General features: G+C 38.6%; 1 protein-coding gene across 5 annotated transcripts in view; it reads right to left on the bottom strand.

The window, feature by feature from the left end:
• Positions 1-1,563: 1,563 nt before the first annotated feature.
• HSDL2 (hydroxysteroid dehydrogenase like 2) overlaps positions 1,564-27,741 on the bottom strand; it is a 120,497-nt gene continuing 94,319 nt past the window's right edge. For 4 of the 5 annotated variants that reach the window (XM_049710974.1, XM_033427443.2, XM_049710973.1 and 1 more), the window contains 3 exons: positions 26,325-26,474; positions 22,703-22,831; positions 1,564-10,585 (listed from right to left, as the gene is read on the bottom strand). In XM_049710974.1, coding sequence (XP_049566931.1) covers positions 10,473-10,585; positions 22,703-22,831; positions 26,325-26,474 — 392 coding nt within the window. In that variant the 3' untranslated portion in view covers positions 1,564-10,472. The remainder of the gene's footprint in view (positions 10,586-22,702; positions 22,832-26,324; positions 26,475-27,741) is intronic. The other variant, XM_049710972.1, reaches the window with a different exon arrangement.

Genomic DNA, 27,741 nt, shown 5'->3' with positions numbered 1-27,741 from the left:
GCCGCTCCGTGCGCCCCGAGCTCCGCGCGCCCGACTCCGAACGCGGCGGGCAGGCGGGGGGCGGGGCGCGGGCGGGGGCGGGGCCGGCGAGCGGGGCGGGGGCTCGGACCCCGGCCTCCAGCCGGCACCGGAAACGCGCTGTGGTCCGGGAGACCCACAGGAAGTGTGTAACGGCCCTCCCACGACGCGCACCGAGCTAGCGGCGGAGGCTGTCCGGAGGAGGTGTGGACCGACCCTCCTGCTACAGACACGCGACCACGAGCTCGGTCTCCGCAGCCCGACAGGCGTGGGAGCCACGATCCCCTCAGCGTTCTCAACTGGGCAGCACCCCCCCTCCTGCCACACGCCCCAGGCCCGCGGCCCCCGCTGCCCTTCGCAGCTCCGTACAGCTCCACCTAAACGCCAGGATCAGACCTCCTTGCAAGACCCTGGGTTTGCCAGGCGTGTGACACCTGTTTTAACGCGCTGAGTGGAGTCACTTCTACATCCAGGCATGTGCAAGAACACCTCCGATCGACAGACGTACAACCCACAGTCACCGCTACCCGGTGGAAGTTTCTAATACAGCTACAACCACACGCACCCATCCCGTGGAGGGAGCCGGTCTGCTGAATAACACCTAAAACACACTAAGACCGGGAAGCATATAATAAGACCACCTGCACAGCTCGGCACAAGGGAGGTAAGGCTGGACCAGGCGCCCTCCACCTTTATCTTATCCACCAAACACTTTCATAGTACTTACACTAAGTGCTTAGCGAATATTAATTTGCTTAATCCTAAGAACTCTATGAAATGGGTCTTGTTAGCATTGCTGTTTTGCACATGAGGAAACTGAGGCACAGAGACAGTAAGAAAGCTGCCCAAGATCACATAGTAGGAGGAACCCAGATTCGTCCCAGGCAGTCTGTCTCTGTGCTCCTTTCTACTTACAGCCCTAAGCATCTCCAAAATAATAATAATGGCAATAACTATCATTTAAAGCATATCTGATTAGCCATATGTAGTGCTGACATCTTGGCCTCACCCCAGCTGTGACAGGGAAACCTCATTCCCTCCTACCCTGGGGTAAGTGAGGGGAGAAAAGAGTATGACTGAGCAGAAAAAGAGACTAACTTCTGAACAAAGGAGAAAGGATTCCTAACACCTGTGTCTATCAACACTCCTCCTGGCTGAATTTAAAAATCTTTAAACATTTTTGATAAATAATGTGTCCAAAAAAAAGAAAAAAAACCAGGGACTTTCCTGGTGGTGCAGTGGTTAAGAATCTGCCTGCCAATGCAGGGGACACCAGTTCAATCCCTGGGCCAGGAAGATCCCACATGCCACAGAGCAACTAAGCCCATCCACCACAACTACTGAGCCTGCGCTGTAGAGCCTATGTGCCACAACTACTGAGCCCACATGCCACAACTACTAAAGCCTGCACGCCTACAGCCTGTGCTCCGCAACAAGAGAAGCCACTGCAATGAGAAGCCCGCACACCGCTACGAAGAGTAGCCCCTGCTTGCCACAACTAGAGAAAGCCCACGTGCAGCAACAAAGACACAATGCAGCCAAAAATAAATAAATAAAATAAATTTATTAGAAAAAAGAAAAAACAGTTAATCGCCACATGTTTCAAGTACATAATCCTGTGGGAAAATTGAAATCCTGTGCATTGCTGGGAGAAATATAAAATGGTGCTGCCACTATGGAAAACACTATGGAGGGTCCTCAAAAAACTAAAAATGGAATTACTATGTGATCCAGAAATCCCACCTCTAGGTATATATATCCAAAAGAATTTGAAGCAAGAACTTAAAGAGGCATTTGCAACTCATGTTCACTGCACCATTATTCACAATAGCCCAGAGATGGAAGCAACCAAAATGTCCAAGGATGGATGAATGGATAAACAAAATGTGGCATATACATACAGAGTATTATTCAGCCTTAAAAAAGCAACCCTGTCACATGCTACAACATAGATGAACCTTGAGGACATTACACTAAGTGAAATAAACCAGCCGCAAAACAACAAATACTGTATATAAGGTACCTAGAGTTGTCAAAATCACTTATATAAGGTACCTAGAGTTGCCACAATCATGGAAACAGGGTATTATGGTGGTTGCCAGGGAATGGGGATTATGGAGAGTTGTTGTTCCATGAGTATAGAGTTTTAGTTTTGCAAGATGAAAAAGTTCTAGAGATCTGATACACAACAATGTGAGGATAAACCACTGACCTGTACACTTGAAAATGGTCAAAGGGATAAATTTTGTATTATTTGTTTTTTACCACAATTAACTATTTAAATGCAGTCCCATTTGTTTAAAGGATATTTCCACCTTGATGAGTTTTTTAAATGATGCAGGCTTCCAGCTATGATGAGGTACCTTGTTGAACAAACTAACTCTCCCACTAAAAGCTATAAAAAGCTGCATTAAAAAAAAATAAAAGCCTGTTTAAACCTGTTATACAGCAATCCAGGCAGCCAAGGCTTGAGATTCCCAAGAGCCCAGCAAGAAGGGAAACATGATGAAGTGAATCCTCCATCCTAAGCCATGTTTCCTCCTTATGGCATTGTTGATCTGTGTTTAGGAGTATAGAAATCTGAGAGAGGCATCCTAGAGCTTTCAATAGTCTGATTGGGCTGGAGATACAAATTTTGGAGGTCAAGTCTATCAGGGTAACTAGGGCTTGAGATGCTAAGATCCCAGAAGAAAGGCAATCACAGTAAAAGGAGTCAGTCATTCTACATATTTTCCCTCAAAGCATTTGCTGATTCCTAGCCTGTTCATGCAAGGGGCAAGAAGCCAGGAAATCAAGCAGAAAGCAGTTGTTAACAGGAAAAAAAAAAAAAAATCTAAGCAGAAGTTTTTGGCTGTCTTACTGTGCTGGAAAGAATTAAATAGAATTAAAGTTCTTAGACTTATAGTAGTAGAGACTGGCTAGGATGTGACTGCCTTATAATCATTTGGTACTTTCTCAGATAAATATATGGTCAATTGTGTACACTTTTAAGTTGCACTAACATTGCTTTTGTGCTTTTCGTGACTAAACAATATTTTTCATTAACCTTACAGTAATGGAAACCTCAACTTGTATTATGGAAAAGTTTTTTAATGTATTATATTTTTTAATTTCTGAAGTTCTATTTTTATTTTATTCTGCTGTTTTTCAACAAATGATGCTGGAACAATTGGATTTCCCTAGTCAGAAATATGAAATTTGATCCACACATTGCACATGTACAAAAATTAACTTGAAATGCTAAATACACCTAAATGCAAAACTTAAAACTGTAAAACTGCCATAAGTTTTCAGTTAGGCAAAGATTTCTGAATTATACCGAAAGCATGATCCAGTAAAGAAAAAGATTGATAAGTTGAACCTCATCTATTTTTTAAAAATTTTATTTTTGGCTGTGTTGTATCTTTGTTGCTGTGCGTGGGCTTTCTCTAGTTGCGGCGAATGGGGGCTACTCTTCGTTGCAGTGCGCGGGCTTCTCACTGCGGTGGCTTCTCTTGTTGTAGAGCATGGGCTCTAAGTGTGCAGGCTTCAGTAGCTGTGGCATGTGGGCTCAGTAGTTGTGGCTCACAGGCTCTAGAGCGCAGGCTCAGTAGTTGTGGCACATGGGCTTAGTTGCTCCACGGCATGTGGGATTTTCTCAGACCAGGGCTCGAACCTGTGTCCCCTGCAATGGCAGGCAGATTCTTAGACACTGCACCACCAGGGAAGCCCAAACCTCATCTATTTAAAAAAATTTTGTTATTCCTGTATCACTGGTAAGAGAATAAAAAGACAATCTATTGAAAGGGAGAAAATATTTGCAAATATCTGAAAAATTACTTGTATCCTGAATATATAAAGAGCTCCCAAAATTCAATAATAAAACAAACAATGGAATAAATGTGGGCAAAGATTTGAGCAGACACTTCATCAAGACGATATACGCATGTCAAATAAGCACATGTAAAGATGCTCATCCTCATCAAGGATATGGAAGTTAAAATACAATTAGATACTACTACATACTTATTAGAATGGCTAAAATTTAAAAGGCTCTACATATCAGGTGTTGATGAAAATGTGAAGAAATGAAATCCTATACATTGTTAGTGAAATGTAAAATAGTATAACCACTTTGGAAAAAAGTTTGGCAATTTCTTAAAAAGTTAAATATATGCACACCATATGATCCAGTCATTTCATACCCAAGAGAATACAGGGACTTGGTACATGAATGTTCACAGAAGCTTTATTTGTAATAGCCAAAAGCTGGAAACTACCCCAATGTCTATCAACAGGTGAATGGATAAACAAACTGTGGTGTATTCATATAATGGCAAACTGCTCAGCAGTAATAAAAAGGAATGAACTATTGATATATGTAATGATAAGAACAAATTTCAAAGTAATTACGCAGATTGAAAGAAGCCAAACAGAAAATACATACTGTATGGCTCCATTAATGTAAATTCCAGGAAAATGTAAACTAATCTATAGTTATAGAAAGCAGATCAGTACTTGCTGGAAATGGGATCAAGGATGGGCATAAATGGCTACAAAGGGGCAGAAGGAAACTTGGATATGTTCATGTGTTTGGATAGTTGGTGATGGATAGGTTGACAGTGCAAAGAGTAAACATATAGGTAAATTTAAAGAATTTTTTCTCATTTTTTTAATCTTAAAAAGGATAATTCACTGTTATCAAAAATATTAAACAATATACTGTAGAGTTTAAAACATATGTGGAAATAAAATGTATGACAAAGTAGTACAAAGGATGGGAATGGGAAATGGAAATATTTTGTGAGATTCTTTCAAGGAAGACAGAAAGAAATAGAAGACCAGAAAAGAAGAACAAAGATATACAGAACAGATGGAATAAAGCAAATGGTAATTAATAACTTCCCAAAACAGAAAGCACCAGGTCAAGATGGGTTCACTGATGAATTCTAACAAACATTTAAGGAAGAAAATTATACCAGTTCTCTACAGTCCCCTTCAGAAGACAGAAACAGAAAATATTCCTAATTCATCCTGTGAAACCAGCATTACCCTAGTACCAAAACCAAAGAAAGACATTTCAAGAAAACTACAGACCAACATCTCTCATGAACTTAGATGCAAAAATCCTCAACACAATATTAGCAAATTGAATCCAACAACATATAAAAAGACTTACATAGCACAGTTTTCTTAGCCTGTTCAGCCTGCTATAACAAAAAGAGACTAGGTGGTTTAAAAACAACAGAAAGTTATTTTGCACAGTTCTGGAGGCTGGGAAGTCCAAGACCAAGCCACAGGCACATCTGGTGTATGGTGAGGGCCTGAGCTCTGATTCACTGGTGGCACCTTTTTGCCATGTCCTCGCTTGGTGAAAGGGACCAGCTAACTCTCTCTGAGGTCTCTTTTATAAGGGCATTAATCCCAGTCATAAGGGCCCCACCCTCATGATCTAATCACCTCCCAAAGGCTCCTTGGGGGGTTAGGATTTCAATATATGAAATTTGTGGGCATAAGAACATATAGGCCATAAAAACAACCAAGTGGGATTTATCCTAGGTTTGCAAGGATGGTTCAACTTTCAAAAGTCCATTAACGTAATCTACCACATCAACAGGCTGAAAGAGAAAAATCACATGATTATACAAATAGATGCAGAAAAAGCATTTGACAAAGTCCAACACCCACTCATAATAAAATATTTCAGTAAGCTAGGAATAGAGGGGAACTTCCTCAATTTGATAAAGAATATCTACAAAAAACCTACAAGTAACATCACACTTAATGGTGAGAAACTAGAAGCTTTCCCATTAAGATCATGAATAAGGCAGGGATGTCCCCTCTCACTACTGCTTTTCAACATCATACTGGAAGTGCTAGCTAATGCAATAACTTAAAAGGAAATAAAAGGTATACAAGTTGGGAAGGAAGAAATAAAACTCTCTGTTCACAGATGACATAATTGTCTATATAGAAAAGCTATAAAAATTACCAAAGAAACTTCTGGGAACTAATAAATTATTATAGCAAGGTTGTAAAATACAAGGTTAATATACAAAAGTCAATCACATTCCTATATACCAGTAATGAAGTGAAATTTGAAATGTAAAACACATTATCATTTATATTAGCACTCAAAAAATTTAAATATTCAGATACAAATCTAACAAACTATGTGCAAGATCTATATAAGAAGACCTACCAAACTGTGATGAAAGATATCAAAGAATAACAATAAATGAAGAGATATTTCATGTTCATGGATAGGAAGACTCAATACTGTCAAAACATCAGTTTATCCCAAGTTGATATATAGATTCAACTCAAAGCCAATCAAAATCCCAGCAAGTTATTTTGTGAATATGAAAAAACTTATTCTAAAGTTATATGGAGAGGCGAAAGAACCAGAATAGCCAACTCAATATTGAAGATCAAAGTTAAGATTGACATTACCTGACTTCAAGACTTACTATAAAGCTAAAGTAACCACATAGCGTGGTATTAGTGAAAGGGTAAATAGATCAATGTAGGAGAATAGAGAGCCTAGAAATATACCCACATGAATATAGTCAACTGACCTTTGACAAAGGAGCAAAGATAGTCTTTTCAACAAATGGTGCTGGAACAACTGGATATACACATGCAAAATAATAAATAAACAAAGGCTTTACACCTTTCACAAAAATTACTCAAAATGGATTACAGATCTAAATGTCAAATGCAAAACTAAAACTCCCTAGAAAATATCATAGGAGAAAACCTAGATGACCTTGGGTATGGCAATGACTTTTTAGATACAACTCCAAAGGCATGATCCATGAAAGAAATGACTGATAAGCAGGGCTTCATTAAAATGAAAAACTTCTGCTCCGCAAAAGACAATGTCAAGAGAATGAGAAAGCAAGTCACAGATTGGGAAAAAATATTTACGAAAGACACATCTGATAAAGGATTGTTATCCAAAATATACAAAGAACTCTTAAAATGCAACAATAAGAAAACAACCTGATTTAAAAATGGGCCAAAGACCTCAACAGACATCTCACCGAAGAAGATATAGAGGAAAGTAAGCATATGAAAAGATGTTCATCATCATATGTCACGAGGGAATGGCAAATTAAAGCAACAATGAGATACTACCACACACCTGTTAGAATGACTAAAATCCAAAAACCTGGCAATACCAAGTGCTGACAAGGATGTGGAGCAACAGGAACATGCTGCTGGTGGGAATGCAAAATGGTACAGCCACTTTGGAAGACTATTTGGCAGCTTTTTTTTTTTTTTTGACAGTTTTTTTTCTATTTGGCAGTTTCTTACAAAACTCACTCTTACTGTACGTATATTTTCCTTCCTACAGTTTCCTATCCTAGAAACTGAAAGTCCTCTTTGTCTTGTTCCTTCACAAAGAAATTTATTGTTCATTGTTGTATAAGCTCAAGTTCTAACCACATCTTTGAGTTACTCATGTCTGAATGCTTCCATGTTTATGTGCAATGCATATGTTAATACTTCTATTTGTTTTTCTCTTGCTAATCTATCTTTTGTTAGTCTAATTTACAGGACCCCAACTGAAAACTTAAGATAGGTAGAGGAAAAAGACTTCTTTTCTTCTACTTAAGAGGATTATTTAAGAGGCACTATTTAAGGGAATTCCCTGGTGGTCCAGTGGTTAAGACTTGGCACATTCACTGTTGGGGCCAGGTTCGATCCCTGCTCGGGGAACTAAGATCCCACAAGCCGTGTGGCACAGCCAAAAAAAGAAAAAAGAAAAAAAAGGCACTATTTAAGAGGATTTGTTAAAATATAGGATTACTAGCAACAAACCATCTTTAAAATGTCTAAATAACTTCATCAAACACTAAAAAGCCAAATGGCATGGTTTCCCTCCATACCATTCTATTTCAGAAACAGGGGTCAAATGGATACTGAACCATACACAAAATGGCCATTCAAAACTTCTGGGAGACTCTACAACCTCAGTGCAGTTAATGGGCAAGATCCAAGAGAAGGGAACACATGAATTCATTAAGGCAGCTGGGGGATGTGGCAAGAGAGAAAGCTTTAGCAATGTAGCTGTGGTACCTTTATTTCTGATAAAATAGTACAGACTGCTCACTACTTCTTAGTGATAATAAGCGAAAACAGGCTGCAGAGGACCTCATCCAACTCCCTCAATTACTGATATGAAAACCAGGGCCCTGTGGAAAGATTTTCTTCTGATATCCTAAGGCCTTTTAATTAGCAAGTTCATGTTTTAGTAACCAAACTCCAGAATTCCTGCCTCACAATATTTTCTAGTTTTTATTTTCCCAAAGCTTTGAAGCCATGTGGAAAATGCAGAGAAAGAAGAAAAGTCTTTAGAAAATTTCAGTAGAAAAGGAGTCTGCTGGCAACATCTGACAGGGATCCTAATGTGGCTGGAAATGAACAGGAGATGCCAAGGGAGTTGTGAGCCTGCCATATCAAAGTCAATCTATCTGGGCTTCAAGGAGGGGGAAGTGGGGTCTTCAAGTTCTATCCAAGGCCAATGTACTGGGAGGTTGTTGGAAAGGGCTTGTTAATTTTGACCTTGGGCTAGTCCTTTCCTATCTCTGATCCTCTGTTTCCTGATTTGTAAAATACAGATTAAGTGCTCCTAATGTTATGATTCTACAAAATGTCAGAATTAGCTAAGTTGCTTAACAGCACAATAATATTAAAGTGAGTGGAAGGTGAGAAGTGAAAGAATTACACTAAACAAGTATTTTTAACTGATTAAAAGGAAAGATAGGAGCTTAAAAAAAATAAGTTTAACTTTTTTAAAAAAAGAAATGAAACAGAGAAGGACCCTGTGGGGCCATCCTAGGTACAAAGCCTTTCTGTATCCCCTATTTCTTGTTTGTAGGAAATAGGCTTCATTCAGCCTCCTTGACCTTCACTGAGTTACAAAGGGCAGATTCAAACAGTTGCTAATCAGGGAAGGGAGGGAATGCAGAAACAGGGGAGGAGCAGTCAAGAAACAATAGTGCAGCCTTGGGGCAGGGTCCTGGTTCCTCCTCAAGGAATATATATAACAATATCTTTGCATTCTTCTGTAAGAACTAACGCCCCCACCCAGGTGGAGGATGGTAACTTCAGGCTGAGCACAAGATTTCTGAAACACCTCTCTGTTACCTCACCACCAACCAATCAGGAGACAGTCACACAGCGCTCACCCCAAATTCTGCCTATAAAAACTTCTCCCTGAAAACCATTGGGGAGTTTGGGTTTTTTGAGCACAATCCACCCATTCTCCTTGCTTGGCCCTGTAATAAACCTTTCTCTGCTACAAACTCCAATGTTTCAGTTTGGCCTCACTGTGTGTACTGCATAGGAACTTGTGTTCGTAACAGAAATACAAACAAACTATTGCATTAGTTTACTAGGACTACAATAACAAAATACCACAGACTGAGTGGCTAAAGCAACAGAAATTTCTTACAATTCTAGAGACTAGTCTGAGATCAAGGTGTCAGTAGGTTTGGTTTCTTCTGAGGCCTCTTTCCTTGGCTTGCAAATGACTGCCTTCTTGCTGGTCCTCACATGGTCATTCCTCTGTGTGTGCCTCCTTGGACTCTCTTTTGTGTCCAAATTTCCTCTTATAAGGACACCAGTCAGACTGGATTATGGCCCACCCTACCCTAAAAGCCTGGGTTTTACTCACCTCTTTAAAGATCTTATCTCCAAATACAATCAATTCTGAGATTCTTGGGGTTAGGACTTCAACATATGAAGGGGGCATACCATTCAGCCCATAACAACCATCTATTCTAATGTTCTCATTTCAAAACACTGTGACCAAGTGCACACTTCTGGGGAGGAATTATCTTAGGATATTTTTACATACTTTAAAATAGGATATATATACTGCAGTTAGTTGAATTACATCAATAATATTTTCCTATAGGTAAAATACCTTACACTTAGAAAGGTAGTTAACAAAATATACTTTTTGTTTAATTTGTCTTCACAAATAGTATTTATTAAGTAGTTTATTATGTGATTTCTATGAAAATGTAATATAGAAGATTTTCTTTAAAACAAGTTTATAAAACTCTAAAATATCATTAGTATACAATCCTAAACTGAAAAGTTTAAAACAGACTAGTCTCATTTTACGTGGGAAAAAGATATGAAAAAAGTAATGTTGCTGCTTGACCCCAATTGATTACTAATAATACTTTTCCCAGAAGATGATGGTGTATGAGATACAGGACTCAGAGGGCAAAACTCACAAAATAAGAAAAATAGAATATCTTAGAATTCTACTTAATGATGCTTATGTTTGGTTGGCTAGCTGTTTTAATTACAATTTCAAGTCGTATAGATACAGAAATTCTATTTTTTCCAGAACAAACATGTATATCCTTATAATAGGGATGAAAACAAACATTCAATTTTAACTATTGAACCCTTTTACTTTTTGAGCTTAGCGGTCAACATTTTTTTTCTCTTCACAGCCTGGCATTCATCTGATTCATTAGCTTCTCCAATTTGATTGCTAGGGCCATGTTTCCTTTAATCTTCAATCTTCCTGACATGAATGCTATTGTTGGTTTTAGTTTCCCTAAAAAGAGAAAATGAGAGAGGAAAAATCAGTCATTAGTGCCCTTAGGGATGTACCGCTTCAAGAACATGCTTATAAAAAGAATCTCTGAGTTCTATAAACCTCTGAAACACAGAAATTTCTTTTATAGCATCTTTTTATCAGTATCTTGGGAATCCCAATTCCTAGATTTAGATTTTAACAATATCTTGTAATATGAGAGATAATATAAAAGCAACAATCAACAAAAGATTATACCAAAAAGCGGAAGAGGTGACATGTACAGTACACTAAAGAATAGATGGCCCTCAAATGAACTGTAGTAAACAAATACTATCTATTTTAGTTATTTTCCAATCTATTATAGTTCATTAAACTCTTAATATTTCAAGTTTAGAGTCAAAAAATCAAATGGTATAAATGCATATAATTTTCTTAAGAAATGACATTAAAAGTATAGTGTATGGACACAGAAGTACATCTTAGCAGTATTTTAACCACAGGAATGCCAGCATGTAAAATGGTGGGCATTAAAACAGAATTGTAGCTAATAACAACATATAATAAATAGGAGTGCCATGAAAGGAGGGAACTTTGTTTTTATTTGCTACTCTCATTTCCCAATCTTTTCACTGTTAGGCTTCAGCTAAAAAACTGGCTCCTTGCTCTCTCACTCTACAGTGAAACCCACCAGTCCACAGCCCCACTCATGCATACACAGCTTCCAATCAGCTTTACATAGCCTTGCTTGTTAAAGATGAATGGGCAGCAAATGGAGACCAGGAAAAAAAAAATCACCCCAAAACCAAAAACAAATCAAAGCAATTTGGGGGAAACAGAGACTGCAGGCATAGAAGAAACAGAAACGAAATAAATGAACAAATTAAAAATTCTGTAATTCATGTCCTCATTGATAAGACAAGCTGTGACAATGTGTCAACAACAGGATGCTGGAAGAAAAGGGGTGAGGAGGAGAAGCACAGGAAATGGGTATTGAAAAGAGAGGAAGTGGGAGAAGCAGGTGAAGGGGAATGGAATGGGGTAGAGTGAGGAGGAAGAAGGGGGCAGTAAGAGAAGAAAAAAGAAGCTGAGAAAACATGAGTGAACTCTTGGAAATTAAGATTTTGACATATCCACAATATTAGAATGTAATAGAAAGGAGACACTTGCAATCTTCTGGTCACAGCAGTCTCTCTATTGCAAAATTCCCCCTCCCGCTATTACAAAAGCCTCTCTCTATGAACCAGCACCCCCCCACCACAATAATCTTTTGAAATAAAGTTTTCCTTACTATATATACATATATATTTTGTTAAAGGAAAGAATAATGCCCTAAATATAACATGATTAAATCAGAGATATAATGTTTTCTTCAGAAAGTGGGAACTGAGAAAACTGAGATAGCTATCAAAGAAATAATATAAGATACATTCCCAAAGAGCCCATCAAGTATTCAGGAAGATGAATGAAAAAAAGCCTTGTATCATTGTGAAATTTCAGAACACTACAGAGAAAGAGATCATTTTGATTCCAAAACTTTCAGAAAGGGGAGTGGTGGATACAAAAGATTAAGAATAGTATCAAATCCTCCATGGTAATCTTAGAAGATGGAGCAATGACTTCATTTTCTGAGGGAAAATGAATTGCAACACAGAAATCTCTACCCAGACAAATAATCAATGTGCTGGGATAATACAGGTAGTTTTAGATACTCACGAAAATTGCCTCTTATGTATCCTTTCTAATGAAGCTACTGGAGGATGGGTGCCACCAAAATGAGGATGTAAACCAAGAAAAAGAAAGAGATACAGGAAACAGGAGATTCAATGCAGGAGAGAGTTACAGAAATTTCTAGGATCACAGCTGTGTAGCAGACTTAATGAGCTATCTGTTTAGAACCCATTTCTTTTTCTTTTCTTTTCTTTTCTTTTCTTTTTTTTGGCCATACCACACACCTTGCAGGATCCCTGACCAGGGATTGAACCCAGGGCCCCAGCACTGGAAGCGCGGAGTCCTAACCACTGGACGATCAGGGAATTCCCCATGAGTTATCTGTTTGGACTGTAATAAGAAGACAAAGAGCTCCAGAAAAAAGTACACTGACAGGTAATCTGACACAGGGAGAATGAATTCTTAAAACTCAAAAAAAAAAATTAAATTAAACAGATAAAAAAATCCAGTTACAATGGGAAAAGGACCTGAATAGACATTTCTTCAAGGAATATACACATATGACCAATAAGCACATGAAAAAAAAGTTGAACAGCATTTGTCATTAGGGAAATGCAAATCAAAACCACAATGAGATATTACCTCATACTCACTAGGACTGCTATTGTTAAAAAACAAAAAACAAAAACAAGTGTTGGTGAGGGCAAGGATACAGATAAATAGAAACCCTCATACGTTGCTGGTAGGAATGTAAATGTTCCGGTGCAATGGAAAACATTTTCGCAGTTCTTCAAAGAGTTAAACATAGAATTACCATATGACCCAGCAATAAAGAGAAATGAAAACATAAATCTACACAGAAACTTGGACACAAATGTTTATAGCAGCATTGTTTATAACAGCCAAACAAAATATCTTTCAACAGATAGTCATAGAAAGAAATGAAGTACTGACACATGCTACAACTTAGATGAACCTTGAAAACATTATGCTGAGTGACAAGAGCCACACACAAAAGGTCACATACTGAATGATTCCATTTACATAAACTATCCAGAATAGACAAATCCCCAGAGAGAGAAAGCATATTAGCAGGTCCCATGGGAGGGGGGAGGCTGGAATGGGATGTTACTTAAATGGTATACAGTGTTCTTCTGGGGTGATGAAAAAGTTTGGAAACTAAAGAGAAGTGGTAGTTGCATAGCACTGTGAATGCAGTAAGTTAAACACCACTGAACTGTACACTTTACATGGTTAATTGTATGTTATGTGAATTTCATCTCCATTTTTAAAGAACAGAATTAAATACTGATACACGCTACATCCAGAATGAAACCTGAAAACAAGCTAAAAGAAGAAACACACTGCAAAGAAGCCAGTCACACAAAAAAATTCCATATATATGATTCTGTTCATATGAAAGTCCAGAATAGGGAAATCTACAGACACAGGAAGTAGATTAGTGGTTGCTTAGGGCTAGGGGCAGGAGATGGGGGATATGGGATTAACAGTTAATGGGTACTGGGTTTCTCTTTTTGAGGTGATGCAAATGTTCTAAAATCAGCTGTGGTGATGGTTGCGAACATCTGTGAATATGCTAAAAAAAAGTCAATTGTTTACTTTAAATGGATGAATTATATGGTATGTGAATTATATATCAATAAGTAAAAAAATAAAAAAAGCTACTGACATAGAACAATAAGTCAAATTGGTAATTAAAAATTTTCCCACAAAAAAATCCCAGGCCCAAATAGCTTCACTGGTTAATTCATAGGATATAAAATTTACACAAAAGTCAAATGTATTTATGTATACTAGCAACAAATAATTTAAAAAAAATTAACACAATAATTTCATTTAGAGTAGCATTAAAAAAGAATGAAATACTTAGGGGAAAAAAGCATGAACCATAAAAGAAAAAAATGACACATTAGACTATCAAAACCAAAATTTTTGTAACTCAAAAGATACCACTAAGAAAATGAAAAGATAAGTCACAGATTGAGAGAAAATATTTTCAAGTCACATGCATCTGAAGTTTATAAAGAACTCCTACAACTTAATAATAAAGAGACAAGTCAATTAAAAAATGAGCAAAGCGGGCTTCCCTGGTGGCACAGTGGTTGAGAGTCCGCCTGCCGATGCAGGGGACACTGGTTCATGCCCCGGTCCGGGAGGATCCCACATGCTGCGGAGCAGCTAGGCCCGTGAGCCATGGCCGCTGGGCCTGCGCGTCCGGAGCCTGTGCTCCGCGACGGGAGAGGCCACAGCGGTGAGAGGCTCGTGTACCGCAAAAAAAAAAAAAAAAAAAAAAAAAAAAAAAGAGCAAAGGGATTCCTTGGTGGCGCAGTGATTAAGAATCCACCTGACAATGCAGGGGACATGGGTTCGAGCCCTGGTCTGGGAAGATCCCACATGCCGAGGAGCAACTAAGCCCATGTGCCACAACTACTGAGCATGCGTGCCACAACTACTGAAGCCCGTGTGCCAAGAGCCCGTGCTCCGCAACAAGAGAAGCCACCGCAGTGAGGAGCCCGCACACCACAACAAAGAGTAGCCCCTGATTGCCACAACTAGAGAAAGCCCGTGCACAGCAACAAAGACCCAACGCAGCCAAAAAGATAAAATAAAAACGAGCAAAACATTTGAATAGACAGTTCATCAAATATAAACAGCTATTAAGCACATGGAAAGATGCCCGATATTATTAATCATTAAGAAAATGAAAATTCAAAGCACGAGATACCACCACACACCCGCTAGAATGGCTATGATAACAAAGACACTGCCATTTGTGACATAATGCATAAACCTCGAGGACGTTATGCTGCATGAAATAAGCAAGACACAAGAAGACAAAACTGTATGATCTCACTTATATGTGGAACCTAAATAAGTCAAACCCACAGAGGCAGAGAGTAGAATGGTGTGATGTTGGTCTCAGGGTACAAACTTTCAGTTATAAGGTGAATAAGTTCTAGGGATCTAATGTTCAGCACGGTGACTATAGTTAATAATACTGTACTGTATACTTGAAATCTGCTGAGAGTAAATCTTAAGTGTTCTCATGACAACAAAAAAGAGGTAAACATGCAAGGTGATGGATGTGTTAGCTTGAGTATAGTAATTTCCTAATGTATACAAATACCAAGTCATCATGTTATACACCTTAAATATATACAGTTTTTATTTATCAATTATACCTCAATAACACTGTAAAAAAATAAAAGGCACTAGTAAGTGCTGGTGAGGATTTGGAGAAACCTGAACCTTTATACAATGCTGACAAGAATATAAAATTAGTGCAGCCACTTTAGCAAAGCTTGGTGGTTTATTAAAAAGTTACATATCAACTTACCACATAACCCAGCAATTGCACTCTTAGAAATCTACCCAACAGAAATGAAAATATATATCCACACAAATATGTGTATGAAAATATTCACAGCAACATTATTCACAATACCCCAAAACTTGAAACAACCCAAATATCCACCAGCTGGTGAGTGGATAAATACAACGGAATACTACTCAGCAATAAAAAGGAACTGAACTACTGATACATGCTACAACATGATGGATGAATCTCAAAAGCCTTATGCTAAGTAAAAGAAGCCAAATACGAAAGACTATATACTTTATAATCCCATTTATATGAAATGTCCAGAAACAGCAAATCTATAGAGACAGAAGGCAAGTTAGTGTCTGGCTGGCTGGGCAGTAAAAAGGGGATTGACTGCAAACGGACAGAATTTTGGAGGGACTGATAGAAATGTTCTCAAACTGGATTATATTTACTTATTTATTTATTTATTTTAAAATCTTTATTGGAGTATAATTGCTTTACAATGGTGTGTTAGTTTCTGCTTTATAACAAAGTGAATCAGTTATACATATACACATGTTCCCATATGTCTTCCCTCTTGCGTCTCCCTCCCTCCCACCCTCCCTATCCCACCCCTCTAGGTGGTCACAAACCACCGAGCTGATCTCCCTGTGCTATGTGGCTGCTTCCCACTAGCTAGCTGTTTTACGTTTGGTAGTGTATATGTGTCCATGCAACTCTCTCACTTTGTCACAGCTTACCCTTCCCCCTCCCCATATCCTCAACTCCATTCTCTAGTAGGTCTGTGTCTTTATTCCCATCTTACCACTAGTACCACTAGGTTCTTCATGACCTTTTTTTTTTTCTTAGATTCCATATAAATGTGTTAGCATACGGTATTTGTTTTTCTCTTTCTGACTTACTTCACTCTGTATGACAGACTCTAGGTCCATCCACCTCACTACAAATAACTCAGTTTTGTTTCTTTTTATGGCTGAGTAATATTCCATTGTATATATGTGCCACATCTTCTTTATCCATTCATCTGTTGATGGACACTTAGGTTGCTTCCATGTCCTGGCTATTGTAAATAGAGCTGCAATGAATATTTTGGTACATGACTCTTTTTGAATTATGGTTTTCTCAGGGTATATGCCCAGTAGTGGGATTGCTGGGTTGTATGGTAGTTCTATTTGTAGTTTTTTAAAGAACCTCCATACTGTTTTCCACAGTGGCTGTATCAATTTACACTCCCACCAACAGTGCAAGAGTGTTCCCTTTTCTCCATACCCTCTCCAGCATTTAATGTTTCTAGATTTTTTGATGATGGCCATTCTGACCGGTGTGAGATGATATCTCATTGTAGTTTTGATTTGCATTTCTCTAATGATTAATGATGTTGAGCATTCTTTCATGTGTTTGTTGACAATCTGTATATCTTCTTTGGAGAAATGTCTATTTAGGTCTTCTGCCCATTTTTGGATTGGGTTGTTTGTTTTTTTGTTATTGAGCTGTATGAGCTGCTTGTAAATTTTGGAGATTAATCCTTTTTTTTTTTTTTTTAACATCTTTATTGGGGTATAATTGCTTTACAATGGTGTGTTAGTTTCCGCCCCACAACAAAGTGAATCAGCCATACATATACATATGTTCCCATATCTCTTCCCTCTTGTGTCTCCCTCCCTCCCACCCTCCCTATCCCACCCCTCCAGGCTGTCACAAAGCACCAAGCCAATATCCCTGTGCCATGCGGCTGCTTCCAACTAGCTATCTACCTTACTACGTTTGTTAGTGTGTATATGCCCATGACTCTCTCTCGCCCTGTCACAGCTCACCCTTCCCCCTCCCCATAACCTCAAGTCCGTTCTCTAGGAGGTCTGCGTCTTTATTCCTGCCTTACCCCTAGGTTCTTCATGACATTTTTTTTTTCTTAAATTCCATATATATGTGTTAGCATACGGTATTTGTCTTTTTCTTTCTGACTTACTTCACTCTGTATGACAGACTCTAGGTCTATCCACCTCATTACAAATAGCTCAATTTCGTTTCTTTTTATGGCTGAGTAATATTCCATTGTATATATGTGCCACATCTTCTTTATCCATTCATCCGATGATGGGCACTTAGGTTGTTTCCATCTCCGGGCTATTGTAAATAGAGCTGCAATGAACATTTTGGTACATGACTCTTTTTGAATTTTGGTTTTCTCAGGGTATATGCCCAGTAGTGGGATTGCTGGGTCATATGGTAGTTCTATTTGTAGCTTTTTAAGGAACCTCCATACTGTTCTCCATAGTGGCTGAACCAATTCACATTCCCACCAGCAGTGCAAGAGTGTTCCCTTTTCTCCACACCCTCTCCAGCATTTATTGTTTCTAGATTTTTTGATGATGGCCATTCTGACTGGTGTGAGATGATATCTCATTGTAGTTTTGATTTGCATTTCTCTAATGATTAATGATGTTGAGCATTCTTTCATGTGTTTGTTGGCAGTCTGTATATCTTCTTTGGAGAAATGTCTATTTAGGTCTTCTGCCCATTTTTGGATTGGGCTGTTTGTTTTTTTGTTATTGAGCTGCATGAGCTGCTTGTAAATTTTGGAGATTAATCTTTTGTCGGTTACTTTATTTGCAAATATTTTCTCCCATTCTGAGGGTTGTCTTTTGGTCTTGTTTATGGTTTCCTTTGCTGTGCAAAAGCTTTGAAGTTTCATTAGGTCCCATTTGTTTATTTTTGTTTTTATTTCCATTTCTCTAGGAGGTGGGTCAAAAAGGATCTTGCTGTGATTTATGTCATAGAGTGTTCTGCCTATGTTTTCCTCTAAGAGTTAGATAGTGTCTGGCCTTACATTTAGGTCTTTAATCCATTTTGAGTTTATTTTTGTGTATGGTGTTAGGGAGTTTTCTAATTTCATACTTTTACATGTACCTGTCCAGTTTTCCCAGCACCACTTATTGAAGAGGCTGTCTTTTCTCCACTGTATATTCTTGCCTCCTTTATCAAAGATAAGGTGACCATATGTGTGTGGGTGTATCTCTGGGCTTTCTATCCTGTTCCGTTGATCTATATTTCTGTTTCTGTGCCAGTACCATACTGTCTTGATTACTGTAGCTTTGTAGTATAGTCTGAAGTCAGGGAGCCAGATTCCTCCAGCTCCATTTTTCGTTCTCAAGATTGCTTTGGCTATTCGGGGTCTTTTGTGTTTCCATACAAATTGTGAAATTTTTTGTTCTAGTTCTGTGAAAAATGCCAGTGGTAGTTTGATAGGAATTGCACTGAATCTGTAGATTGCTTTGGGTAGTAGAGTCATTTTCACAATGTTGATTCTTCCAATCCAAGAACATGGCATATCTCTCCATCTATTTGTATCATCTTTAATTCCTTTTATCAGTGTCTTATAATTTTCTGCATACACGTGTTTTGTCTTCTTAGGTAGGTTTATTCCTAGATATTTTATTCTTTTTGTTGCAGTGGTAAATGGGAGTGTTTTCTTAATTCCACTTTCAGATTTTTCATCATTAGTGTATAAGAATGCCAGAGATTTCTGTGCATTAATTTTGTATCCTGCTACTTTACCAAATTCATTGATTAGCTCTAGTAGTTTTCTGGTAGCATCTTTAGGATTCTCTATATAGAGTATCATGTCATCTGCAAATAGTGACAGCTTTACTTTTTCTTTTCTGATCTGGATTCCTTTTATTTCTTTTTCTTCTCTGATTGCTGTGGCTAATACTTCCAAAACTACGTTGAATAACAGTGGTGAGAGTGGGCAACCTTGTCTTGTTCCTGATCTTAGTGGAAATGGTTTCAGTTTTTCACCATTGAGGATGATGTTGGCTGTGGGTTTGTCATATATGGCCTTTATTATGTTGAGGAAAGTTCCCTCTATGCCTACTTTCTGCAGGCTTTTTATCATAAATGGGTGAACTGTGTCGAAAGCTTTCTCTGCATCTATTGAGATGATCATATGGTTCTTCTCCTTCAATTTGTTAATATGGTGTATCACGCTGATTGATTTGAAGAATCCTTGCATTCCTGGAATAAACCCCACTTGATCATGGTATGATCCTTTTAATGTGCTGTTGGATTTTGTTTGCTAGTATTTTGTTGAGGAGTTTTGCATCTATGTTCATCAGTGATATTGGCCTGTAGTTTTTTTTCTTTGTGACATCTTTGTCTGGTTCAAACTGGATTATAAGTGATGGTTGTACAACCCTATACATTTACTAAAAATCATATATACTTAATAATGGGTAGATTTTATGGTATGTAAATTATACCTTAAAAAAACTGTTCTAGAAAATAACTTTTAAACAAACTACTAGTAAGAACAATTTTATATGTATGTGTGTGTGTATATATTTCTCTTCCCAATATATTAATCAGGTAATCTTGTACAATATATTTTCTTTCTATTATAATGCTTTACTATACAGTGGCCTCTACTAGCCAAAAAGAGAGATTTTGAATAGTTGATCACTAGTTGCTTTAATTTTTTATATTTATAACATATCCACTCTATAGATTAGGTCACAGAAATGGCTATGGCTTCTTAAAAGAGTATGTTTAGGATATAAGGTCTAAATTGCGCCCATTCAAAAGACAGTAGATGGGATAAAGAATAAGAATGAAAAGACGTAAGAAGCAGAAGCAAAGTTATTTGCTCCCAATCTGAACTGCTGCTATAAAATAAACCTTATAAGGGACTGTCCTGTCAGTCCAGTGGTTAAGGCTCTGCGCTTCCACTGCAAGAAGTGTGGGTTCGATCCCTGGTTGAGGAACTAAGATCCCACGTGCCACTTGGCGTTGCCAAAATAAATAAATAAAATAAAATAAACCTTATAAGAATATATATATATTTTTTTACATCACTCATTTAGCTCACTGACCTCCCCTAGCCTATCCAGGAGCCTATCCAGAAAGGTATAAATGGAAAGCGCATTACAAGTTTATGCTGCACAAATAAAACGTAAATTAAGGAGGTAACTCGATTCTTTCACCTTTGGAGGGCAAAATAGCATAATTTAGAAGTGCATGAGCTGGCGATTAGCTTGGATTCGAATTCTAACTCCAACATTGACTCACCCACCAAGTGACTCTGGGTTAATTATTTAATTAAGCAATACTTCAGTCTCCCTTTTTATAAAGTAGAGAAAATCTTTTATCTCAAACCATTATTGGGAATATTGCTTAACTCAACAGTAATCATATACCTATTAGCTATGATTACTGTTATTTCTGTTTGGAAATCGACAATAATTTTTTTTATTTTTAAAGGTCTTTAAGTTCAAAATATTGCATATTTATAAGGTTCAAATTTACAAAACGTTTATTTAGCATCCAAAGCAGTATGTTTAAGCCCTATAGAGAAAGAGATTTTGAAACACTAAACAAACACTAAAGAAACTATTAAAATGATTAAAGAGGGACTTCCCTGGTGGCACAGTGGTTTAGAATCCGCCTGCCAATGCAGGCGACACAGGTTCGTGCCCTAGTCCAGGAAGATCCCATGTGCCACAGAGAAACTAAGCCCGTGTGCCCCAACTGCTGAGCCTGTGCTCTAGAGCCCATGTGCCCCAACTACTGAGCCTGTGCTCTAGAGCCCACGAGCCACAACTACTGAAGCCCGCATGCTTAGAGCTCGTGCTCCGCAATAAGAGAAGCCACTGCAATGAGAAGACCGTGCACCGCCACAAAGAGTAGGCCCCGCTCGCCACAACTAGAGAAAGCCTGCACGCAGCAACAAAGACCCAAGTCAGCCAAAAATCAATCAATCAATATATTTATTTTTAAAAAATGATTAAAGCGATAACTACTCATTATCATTAAAAGACGTTATAATGTACTAAATACTTTTAATGTACTTTTAAGTACACTAGTACTTTTAAGTACTAAGTACTTATAATGTACTAAGTACAAAGTGAAAAAAGTTACCAAACAGCAGTAATGCTATAATCTTGTTTTTATAAGTACACTTATATATTTATATACATTCATAAAAATATATATATGACTTTAAACCAAAAATCAACTGATGGTTATCTTTCAGTAGTACAATAAAAAATAATTTTATTTATTTTCTTTTTTCCTAAGCATATTTTCTAATTTTTGTATCTTGAATATTTAGCACTACTGTTTAAAAAAAGGTGGGGGGAAGTTGAAGAAACCTCAATCATTAGTAACATCACATACAAACTGGCTCAGATAGTATGTAGGCCATTAGCATCCTGGGTTAGAAATGGAAAGTGAGACTTACAGGGCACAGAATACATTATGATCTTCAATTTATGAAGATTAAAACAGAATAAAGAATAAATAACATTTATAACTCATTAAATAAATCTTTAGGATCTTCAGATTAAAATGTTACAATACTTTTGTTTAAAGTGCTGCTTCTGGGACTTCCCTGGTGGTGCAGTGGTTAAGAATCCGCTTGCCAATGCAGGGGACATGGGTTCGATCCCTGGTCTGGGAAGATCCCACATGCTGAGGAGCAACTAAGCCTGTGCGCCACAACTACTGAGGCTGTGCTCTATAGCCCACGAGCCACAACTACTGAGCCCGCGTGCCACAAATACTGAAGCCCACGCACCTAGAGCCCAAGCTCTGCAACAGGAGAAGCCACTGCAACAAGAAGCCCACCCACCGCAACAAAGAGTAGCCCCCTGCTCTCCGCAACTAGAGAAAGCCTGCACGCAGCAATGAAGAACCAATGCAGCCAAAAATAAATTAATTAAAAAAAATTTTAAAGTGCTGCTTCTAATAAGTACATGTGTTAATTAACTTACTATCTAGAGTAGTGTTTTAAGAGTAGAAAATAGAAAAAAATTACCCTTAAAATTTTTCTGGCACATTTAGAGATACATGGGCAGAGCAGAAAATTATGCAGACCCTCTTCTTAGTGATGGATTCCACAGAAAGCAGGGTCACTGGGCCATGGAAGATGGCTGCAGTTTCCTATTACAATAGTTGGCAAGATTGAAGCATGATCTTACTCTTGCTAAACAAGCTGCAGCTAAGTTCAGCACCTCTGGTAACCAATGTGTTATTGGAAATGATATCTTAGCCCAACTAGTAGAAATGAAGCCTACCTAATAGAATTTTCCTTGAACAATCAGTAAACAAGTGAAGTTAAAACTCACCTGAAAACATTTTTACAAAATCATCAGTAGACATACTCATCACCACATCTGCCCGATCAGAGGGCTCTCCATGTCCGACATTGCCACCCTTGCTTTTAAGATCAAGAAACCATGTTCCACCATCTTCACCTACACAGAAAAGAAAGATACAGAAATAAATGTTAAAGAAGCCCTGTTTTTCTTAAACTTAATAATTGTACAATTAGAATAATCATATATAATGCTGTTACCCAGGTTGAAATCCCCAGGCCTCTAAGAAATTCAGCCAATATTTATTAAGTACTTATTATGGGCCAGGCACTTGGCTAGGCTCTGAAGACTCTTCAATAACATGGTTCTTACAAAACAGGAAGTGGAGGGTGATGTGGAGTCAGGAAAGCCCAGCTGAGATTTAAAAGTTAAGTAAGAATTTGCTAGATGGGGGACTTGCCTGGTGGTCCAGTGGCTAAGACTCTGTGCTCCCAACGCAGGGGGCCCAGGTTTGATCCCTGGTCAGGGAACTAGATTCCACATGCTGCAACTAGAGTTTACGTGCCACAGCTAAGAGTTCGCGTGCCACAACTAAGAGTTCACAACTAAGGATCCCACACGCTGCAACTAAAGATTCTGCACGCGGCAACGAAGATACCATATGCCTCAACTAAGACCCAGTGCAGCCAAATAAATAAATAAATAAATAATATTTGCTCGATGAGGACCTGAAAAAGGAACAGAAGGACTGGAATGTACAAAGAGAGTGGATGGTGGCCTCAGATAAGCTTGTTAGGCAGTCCAGATGCAGAGCACAGTAAGCCATGTAAAGGGTTCGCTGATTTCATCCATACGCCATGGAAGGAGAATGACATTAGGTTTGTATTTTAAATAGATCACCCTAACAGCAGTGTAGAGAAGATATTGCAGAGGGATAAAGAGGATACAGAGGACAATTTAGGAAGGTACTGGGGTTGTTCAGGAGCTTGAGGATGTATGCCTGGGTCAGGATCGCAGCAGTGGAAATGGAAAAAAGTCTGCATATTTGAGAGAGAACTTCAAAGCAGTATCACAAAACTAGGTAACTGACTGAATGAAGACGAAAAGGTAGGGAGGGTGCAGAAGAATGATCTGCTTTGCTAGTTTCTGGCTTGGGAAGCTGGGTAAATATTGCTGTGTTTTTTATTGAGAGGACTACTGAAGAAGAGCAGATTTAACAAGTAGTGCCAAAGGCAGGTATTGGGAATGGTGAGTTGTTACGGACATTTTCAGATTGAGGTACCTTTGTGACAGCCAAATGAAAATGTCAACTGAAGTCTGACTGGGCTAGGAAGATAGATACATAAGGAATCAGCCCCTATGGTCACTAAAGCTATGTGAGGGGTTGGGGTTTTCCTAGACAAAGTCTGTAGAGTATAAAGAGTGCTAAGACAGTGACCTGAAGAATATCAACATTTAAGGAAAGGATGGAGAAGCATCTAGCACAGGAGACTGACAAGACACGATTACAGACGCAGAAAAAAGCAATGGAGCGTTTCCAGAAGGAAAGAGAGGTCAACAGCATCAAATGTTGCAGAGTGGTGACAAGGTAAGAATGACAAATGCCCACTGGTGACACAGAAGCCACCAAGGACCTTGGTGAGAGCAAATTCAGTGGAATGGAGAAAAATGACACCAGAACAGAGTGAATTATAGATGAAAATAAGTTTGGCTCTGAAAGAGAGAAGAAAGATGGGGGGTGGGGGGTGTGATTGGGAAGGTTGTTACTGTTGGTATTTTTTGAAAGATAGAATAGACTTTGGGAATGTTAAAAAACCACTGGGAAGGAGTCTTCAGGATGAACAGGTGGAAGAGACAGCACACATTTCCTGAGGAGGCCAGAGGAAATGGGATCTAGAACTTTGCTACTCAAAGTGTGATCCATGAACTGCAGTACCGTCATCACATCAGAAAAGCAAACTTCAGACCCTACCTCAAACCTACTGAATCAGATATTGCATTTTTAGCATGCCCAGCGGTGATCAGTATGGACATTAAAGCTTAGGATGCACGCATGTGGAGTTGAGCTCTGCCTGTTGGGAGAGGAGGAAGAGAGGTCAATGCCTACAACAGTATGCTATCAGATGGCAGGAAGGTGAAGCAATTCCTCTCTGTAGGCTTCTCTTATCTCTGTGAAAGAGGAGGTCACCTTACCTGCTGAAACTGGCAGGTAAGTGGTGAAGGGAGAGATGGGAGACTTGAGGAACACTGAGAGGTTTAAAAGAGTCACTGTGGAAAATGAGGCAATAAGCTGACCACAGAAACACAGAATGCTGACATTGGAGAGGAGGAGTGATGAATTTTTACTGGTACAGATTCACTGGGTGGTGTGATTCCACCCCCCACCCCCTGCCATTTCTCCAGCAAGACTTAGCAGCCTGGATGCAAGTGTGGAGCAGCCAGAGAGTTTGATTATCCAGGACTAGGATTATGACAGTTGGTGACATAAGCACAAGGTCAGGAAGTTTAGGATACAGGTAAAAGAGTGATTGAACCAATGGACCATGGGTTCTAAGAAAAGTAAAAACAGGAAGATGCAGATGGATTAAGATAAAATAGAGGTGACAAAGGATAAAAGAACTGATAATGTCAAAGTTTGCATACAATGGGACTGTGGTAGCTAATTCTTAAAACTCTTGTCAACATGCATTAATACTATGCTGAGAAGAAAAATACTGAGAGATTTTAAAAGCTGACTGCATTCAGACTGACCTGAATAATCTCAAAGGTAAAAAATGGCAAGGGAGTTCCCTGGCAGTCCAGTGCTTAGGACTCGGCACTTTCACTGCTGTGGGCCCCGGTTCAATCCCTTGTCAGGGAAGTAAGATACCATAAGCCCGTGGTGCAGCCAAAAAAAATAAACAGGCAAGGTGCGCATGGTTGATAAATGACTGTATTATACTATCTGTCATGATCCATATATCCTTCTAAATAGGATTTTCTCTCAATTACATACACTAAAGAGTTATTTACCACTGGAAGTATCTGTAAGGGAATTTTATTTTACATATGTCCATATGCACTGATATTAACTTAAAAATACAAATTGGTAGAACAGAGAAGAACTACAAAAACAAGTAGAGGGCTTCCCCGGTGGCGCAGTGGTTGAGAGTCTGCCTGCCGATGCGGGGGACACTGGTTCGTGCCCCGGTCCGGGAGGATCCCACATGCCGTGGAGCGGCTGGGCCCGTGGGCCGTGGCCGCTGGACCTGCGCGTCCGGAGCCTGTGCTCCGCGGCGGGAGGGGCCGCAGCGGTGAGAGGCCCGTGTACCACAAAAAAAACAAAAACAAACAAAAAAAACCAAGCAGAAAACAGGTCTATCACCTACATGTGGAAATACCAGTTTAAAACAAATAGACATAATTATGGATCAACATATATGAACCCCATGGTAACCCAAATCAGGAACTTAATAGACGGACAAAAACCAAAAAGAAAACACAAAAATACAAATCAGTAGTTATTTGCTATTCTTAAATGTCTACATTCTCGGGTAAGGGTCTGGATATAGCCAACTATTCCAGGTTATTACTACTGGAGGCTGATATACTTCCAAGGGAAATATCCTACTTTGTTTCATAAAAGCTCCAGATTACCAGAAGTAACCCTTACCTGAGAGTTCAAACTGATAGATTGCTTGAGTGGCTTTAACAATATCATCACTGAGAGAGTCCTTAACAATTCTAAATGTCCCTTCCACAGCTCCAGAACGTGGTTTTGGTGGTGGCTGCGCCTCCTTTTCTTTCAATTCTGGAAGAGCACCTATAAAATGTTATCGATATAAGTACCTTTAAAGCCTAGGCAATGTAAGGTCACACACAAAATTAATTAATTAGCAAACAGACTTGCTACCAATTAGACCCATTTAACCAAAATGACCTTAAATACATTCAGTGGCATCTTGAAGCATAAAAGCATAAATCAAACTGATGGAATAACAGCCAAATATGTCAGTTACGATTATAAATGTAAATGGTTTGTTTATACTCTTCAAGTAAAAGACTACCTCTCAGATTAGCTTTTTAAAAAACCCACTAATTTATACAGTGTTTATAATAAACAGATTTAAACAACCTATCAGAGTTTTAGTGGTAACAATTAATCACTCCTTTATCATTGTCCCTGAGTTCCAAAACCAAATGAGAAAAGACGACTGTGGAGTCAGAAAGATGGAGATCAGAATATCAACTGTGTAAATGAGTGGAGATGAATTGGCGACTGTAGCTTAAATCAACAGCCAAGTGAACTTCTCAATAACTTTACCTCTAAATTAAACATATTCACCTAGTCTTTTCATCCCTGGATTGAACCTGCCTCCTCCCATTAAGGAATGGAAATGCCTCTGTAAGTAAAGATCATGTGAAAACTGAGGATAGTCTACTCTGAAAGAAAGAAGGCTCAAAAGGGTGTAAACCACACAAACTCGTTTCTTCTCCCAATCTCAATCAGACTGGTCCCTCCCACTAGATGAAGAGGTAGGTCAAACCACGTATTAGTCTCATGAAGGCCCCACTACCTAGAAACGCAAGGTCAGGGGAATAGAGGTTGCAACATTTTAAAATTTGTATTCACTTAAACCATTGGCCATAACCATTCAGCATATGATGAGCCAGGGGAGATCTGCAGTGCATAGGACTGTTCGAATCCCATAGCATGAAGCTGTCCCCCAATACCAACCTCTGTGTCTTTATTTATCCTCCTGGAATTATTTGTGGGCAGTTTGGCTGCCCCCAGAAACAGTTGAGAATAATTTGTTATTTAAACTAACTCAAAGGACAATCTGTACTCTAGGCTGAAGATTAACTCTCCACCTATCTCCCAGCTCAAATTATACCCAGCCATCTTGTAGAATATAACTCACCAAAGGCTATTAAATAAAATCTAACTGACAGCATAAAGATACTCCAGAGTATAACATAACCAATTCAAAAGTATACTAAATTTATTGAATATAAACTACCTTCCATTATGATGTTTCCAGACACAAATAAACAGTAAAATTCTTCTCACAAAGTTCAGCAGATATTAA

This window comes from Orcinus orca, chromosome 6 (genome assembly GCF_937001465.1).
Source record: "Orcinus orca chromosome 6, mOrcOrc1.1, whole genome shotgun sequence".
In the NCBI taxonomy this organism is placed as follows: domain Eukaryota; kingdom Metazoa; phylum Chordata; class Mammalia; order Artiodactyla; family Delphinidae; genus Orcinus; species Orcinus orca.
The sequence above is the reverse complement of the archived record's forward strand: the minus strand, read 5'-3'. Positions and strand labels throughout refer to the sequence as shown.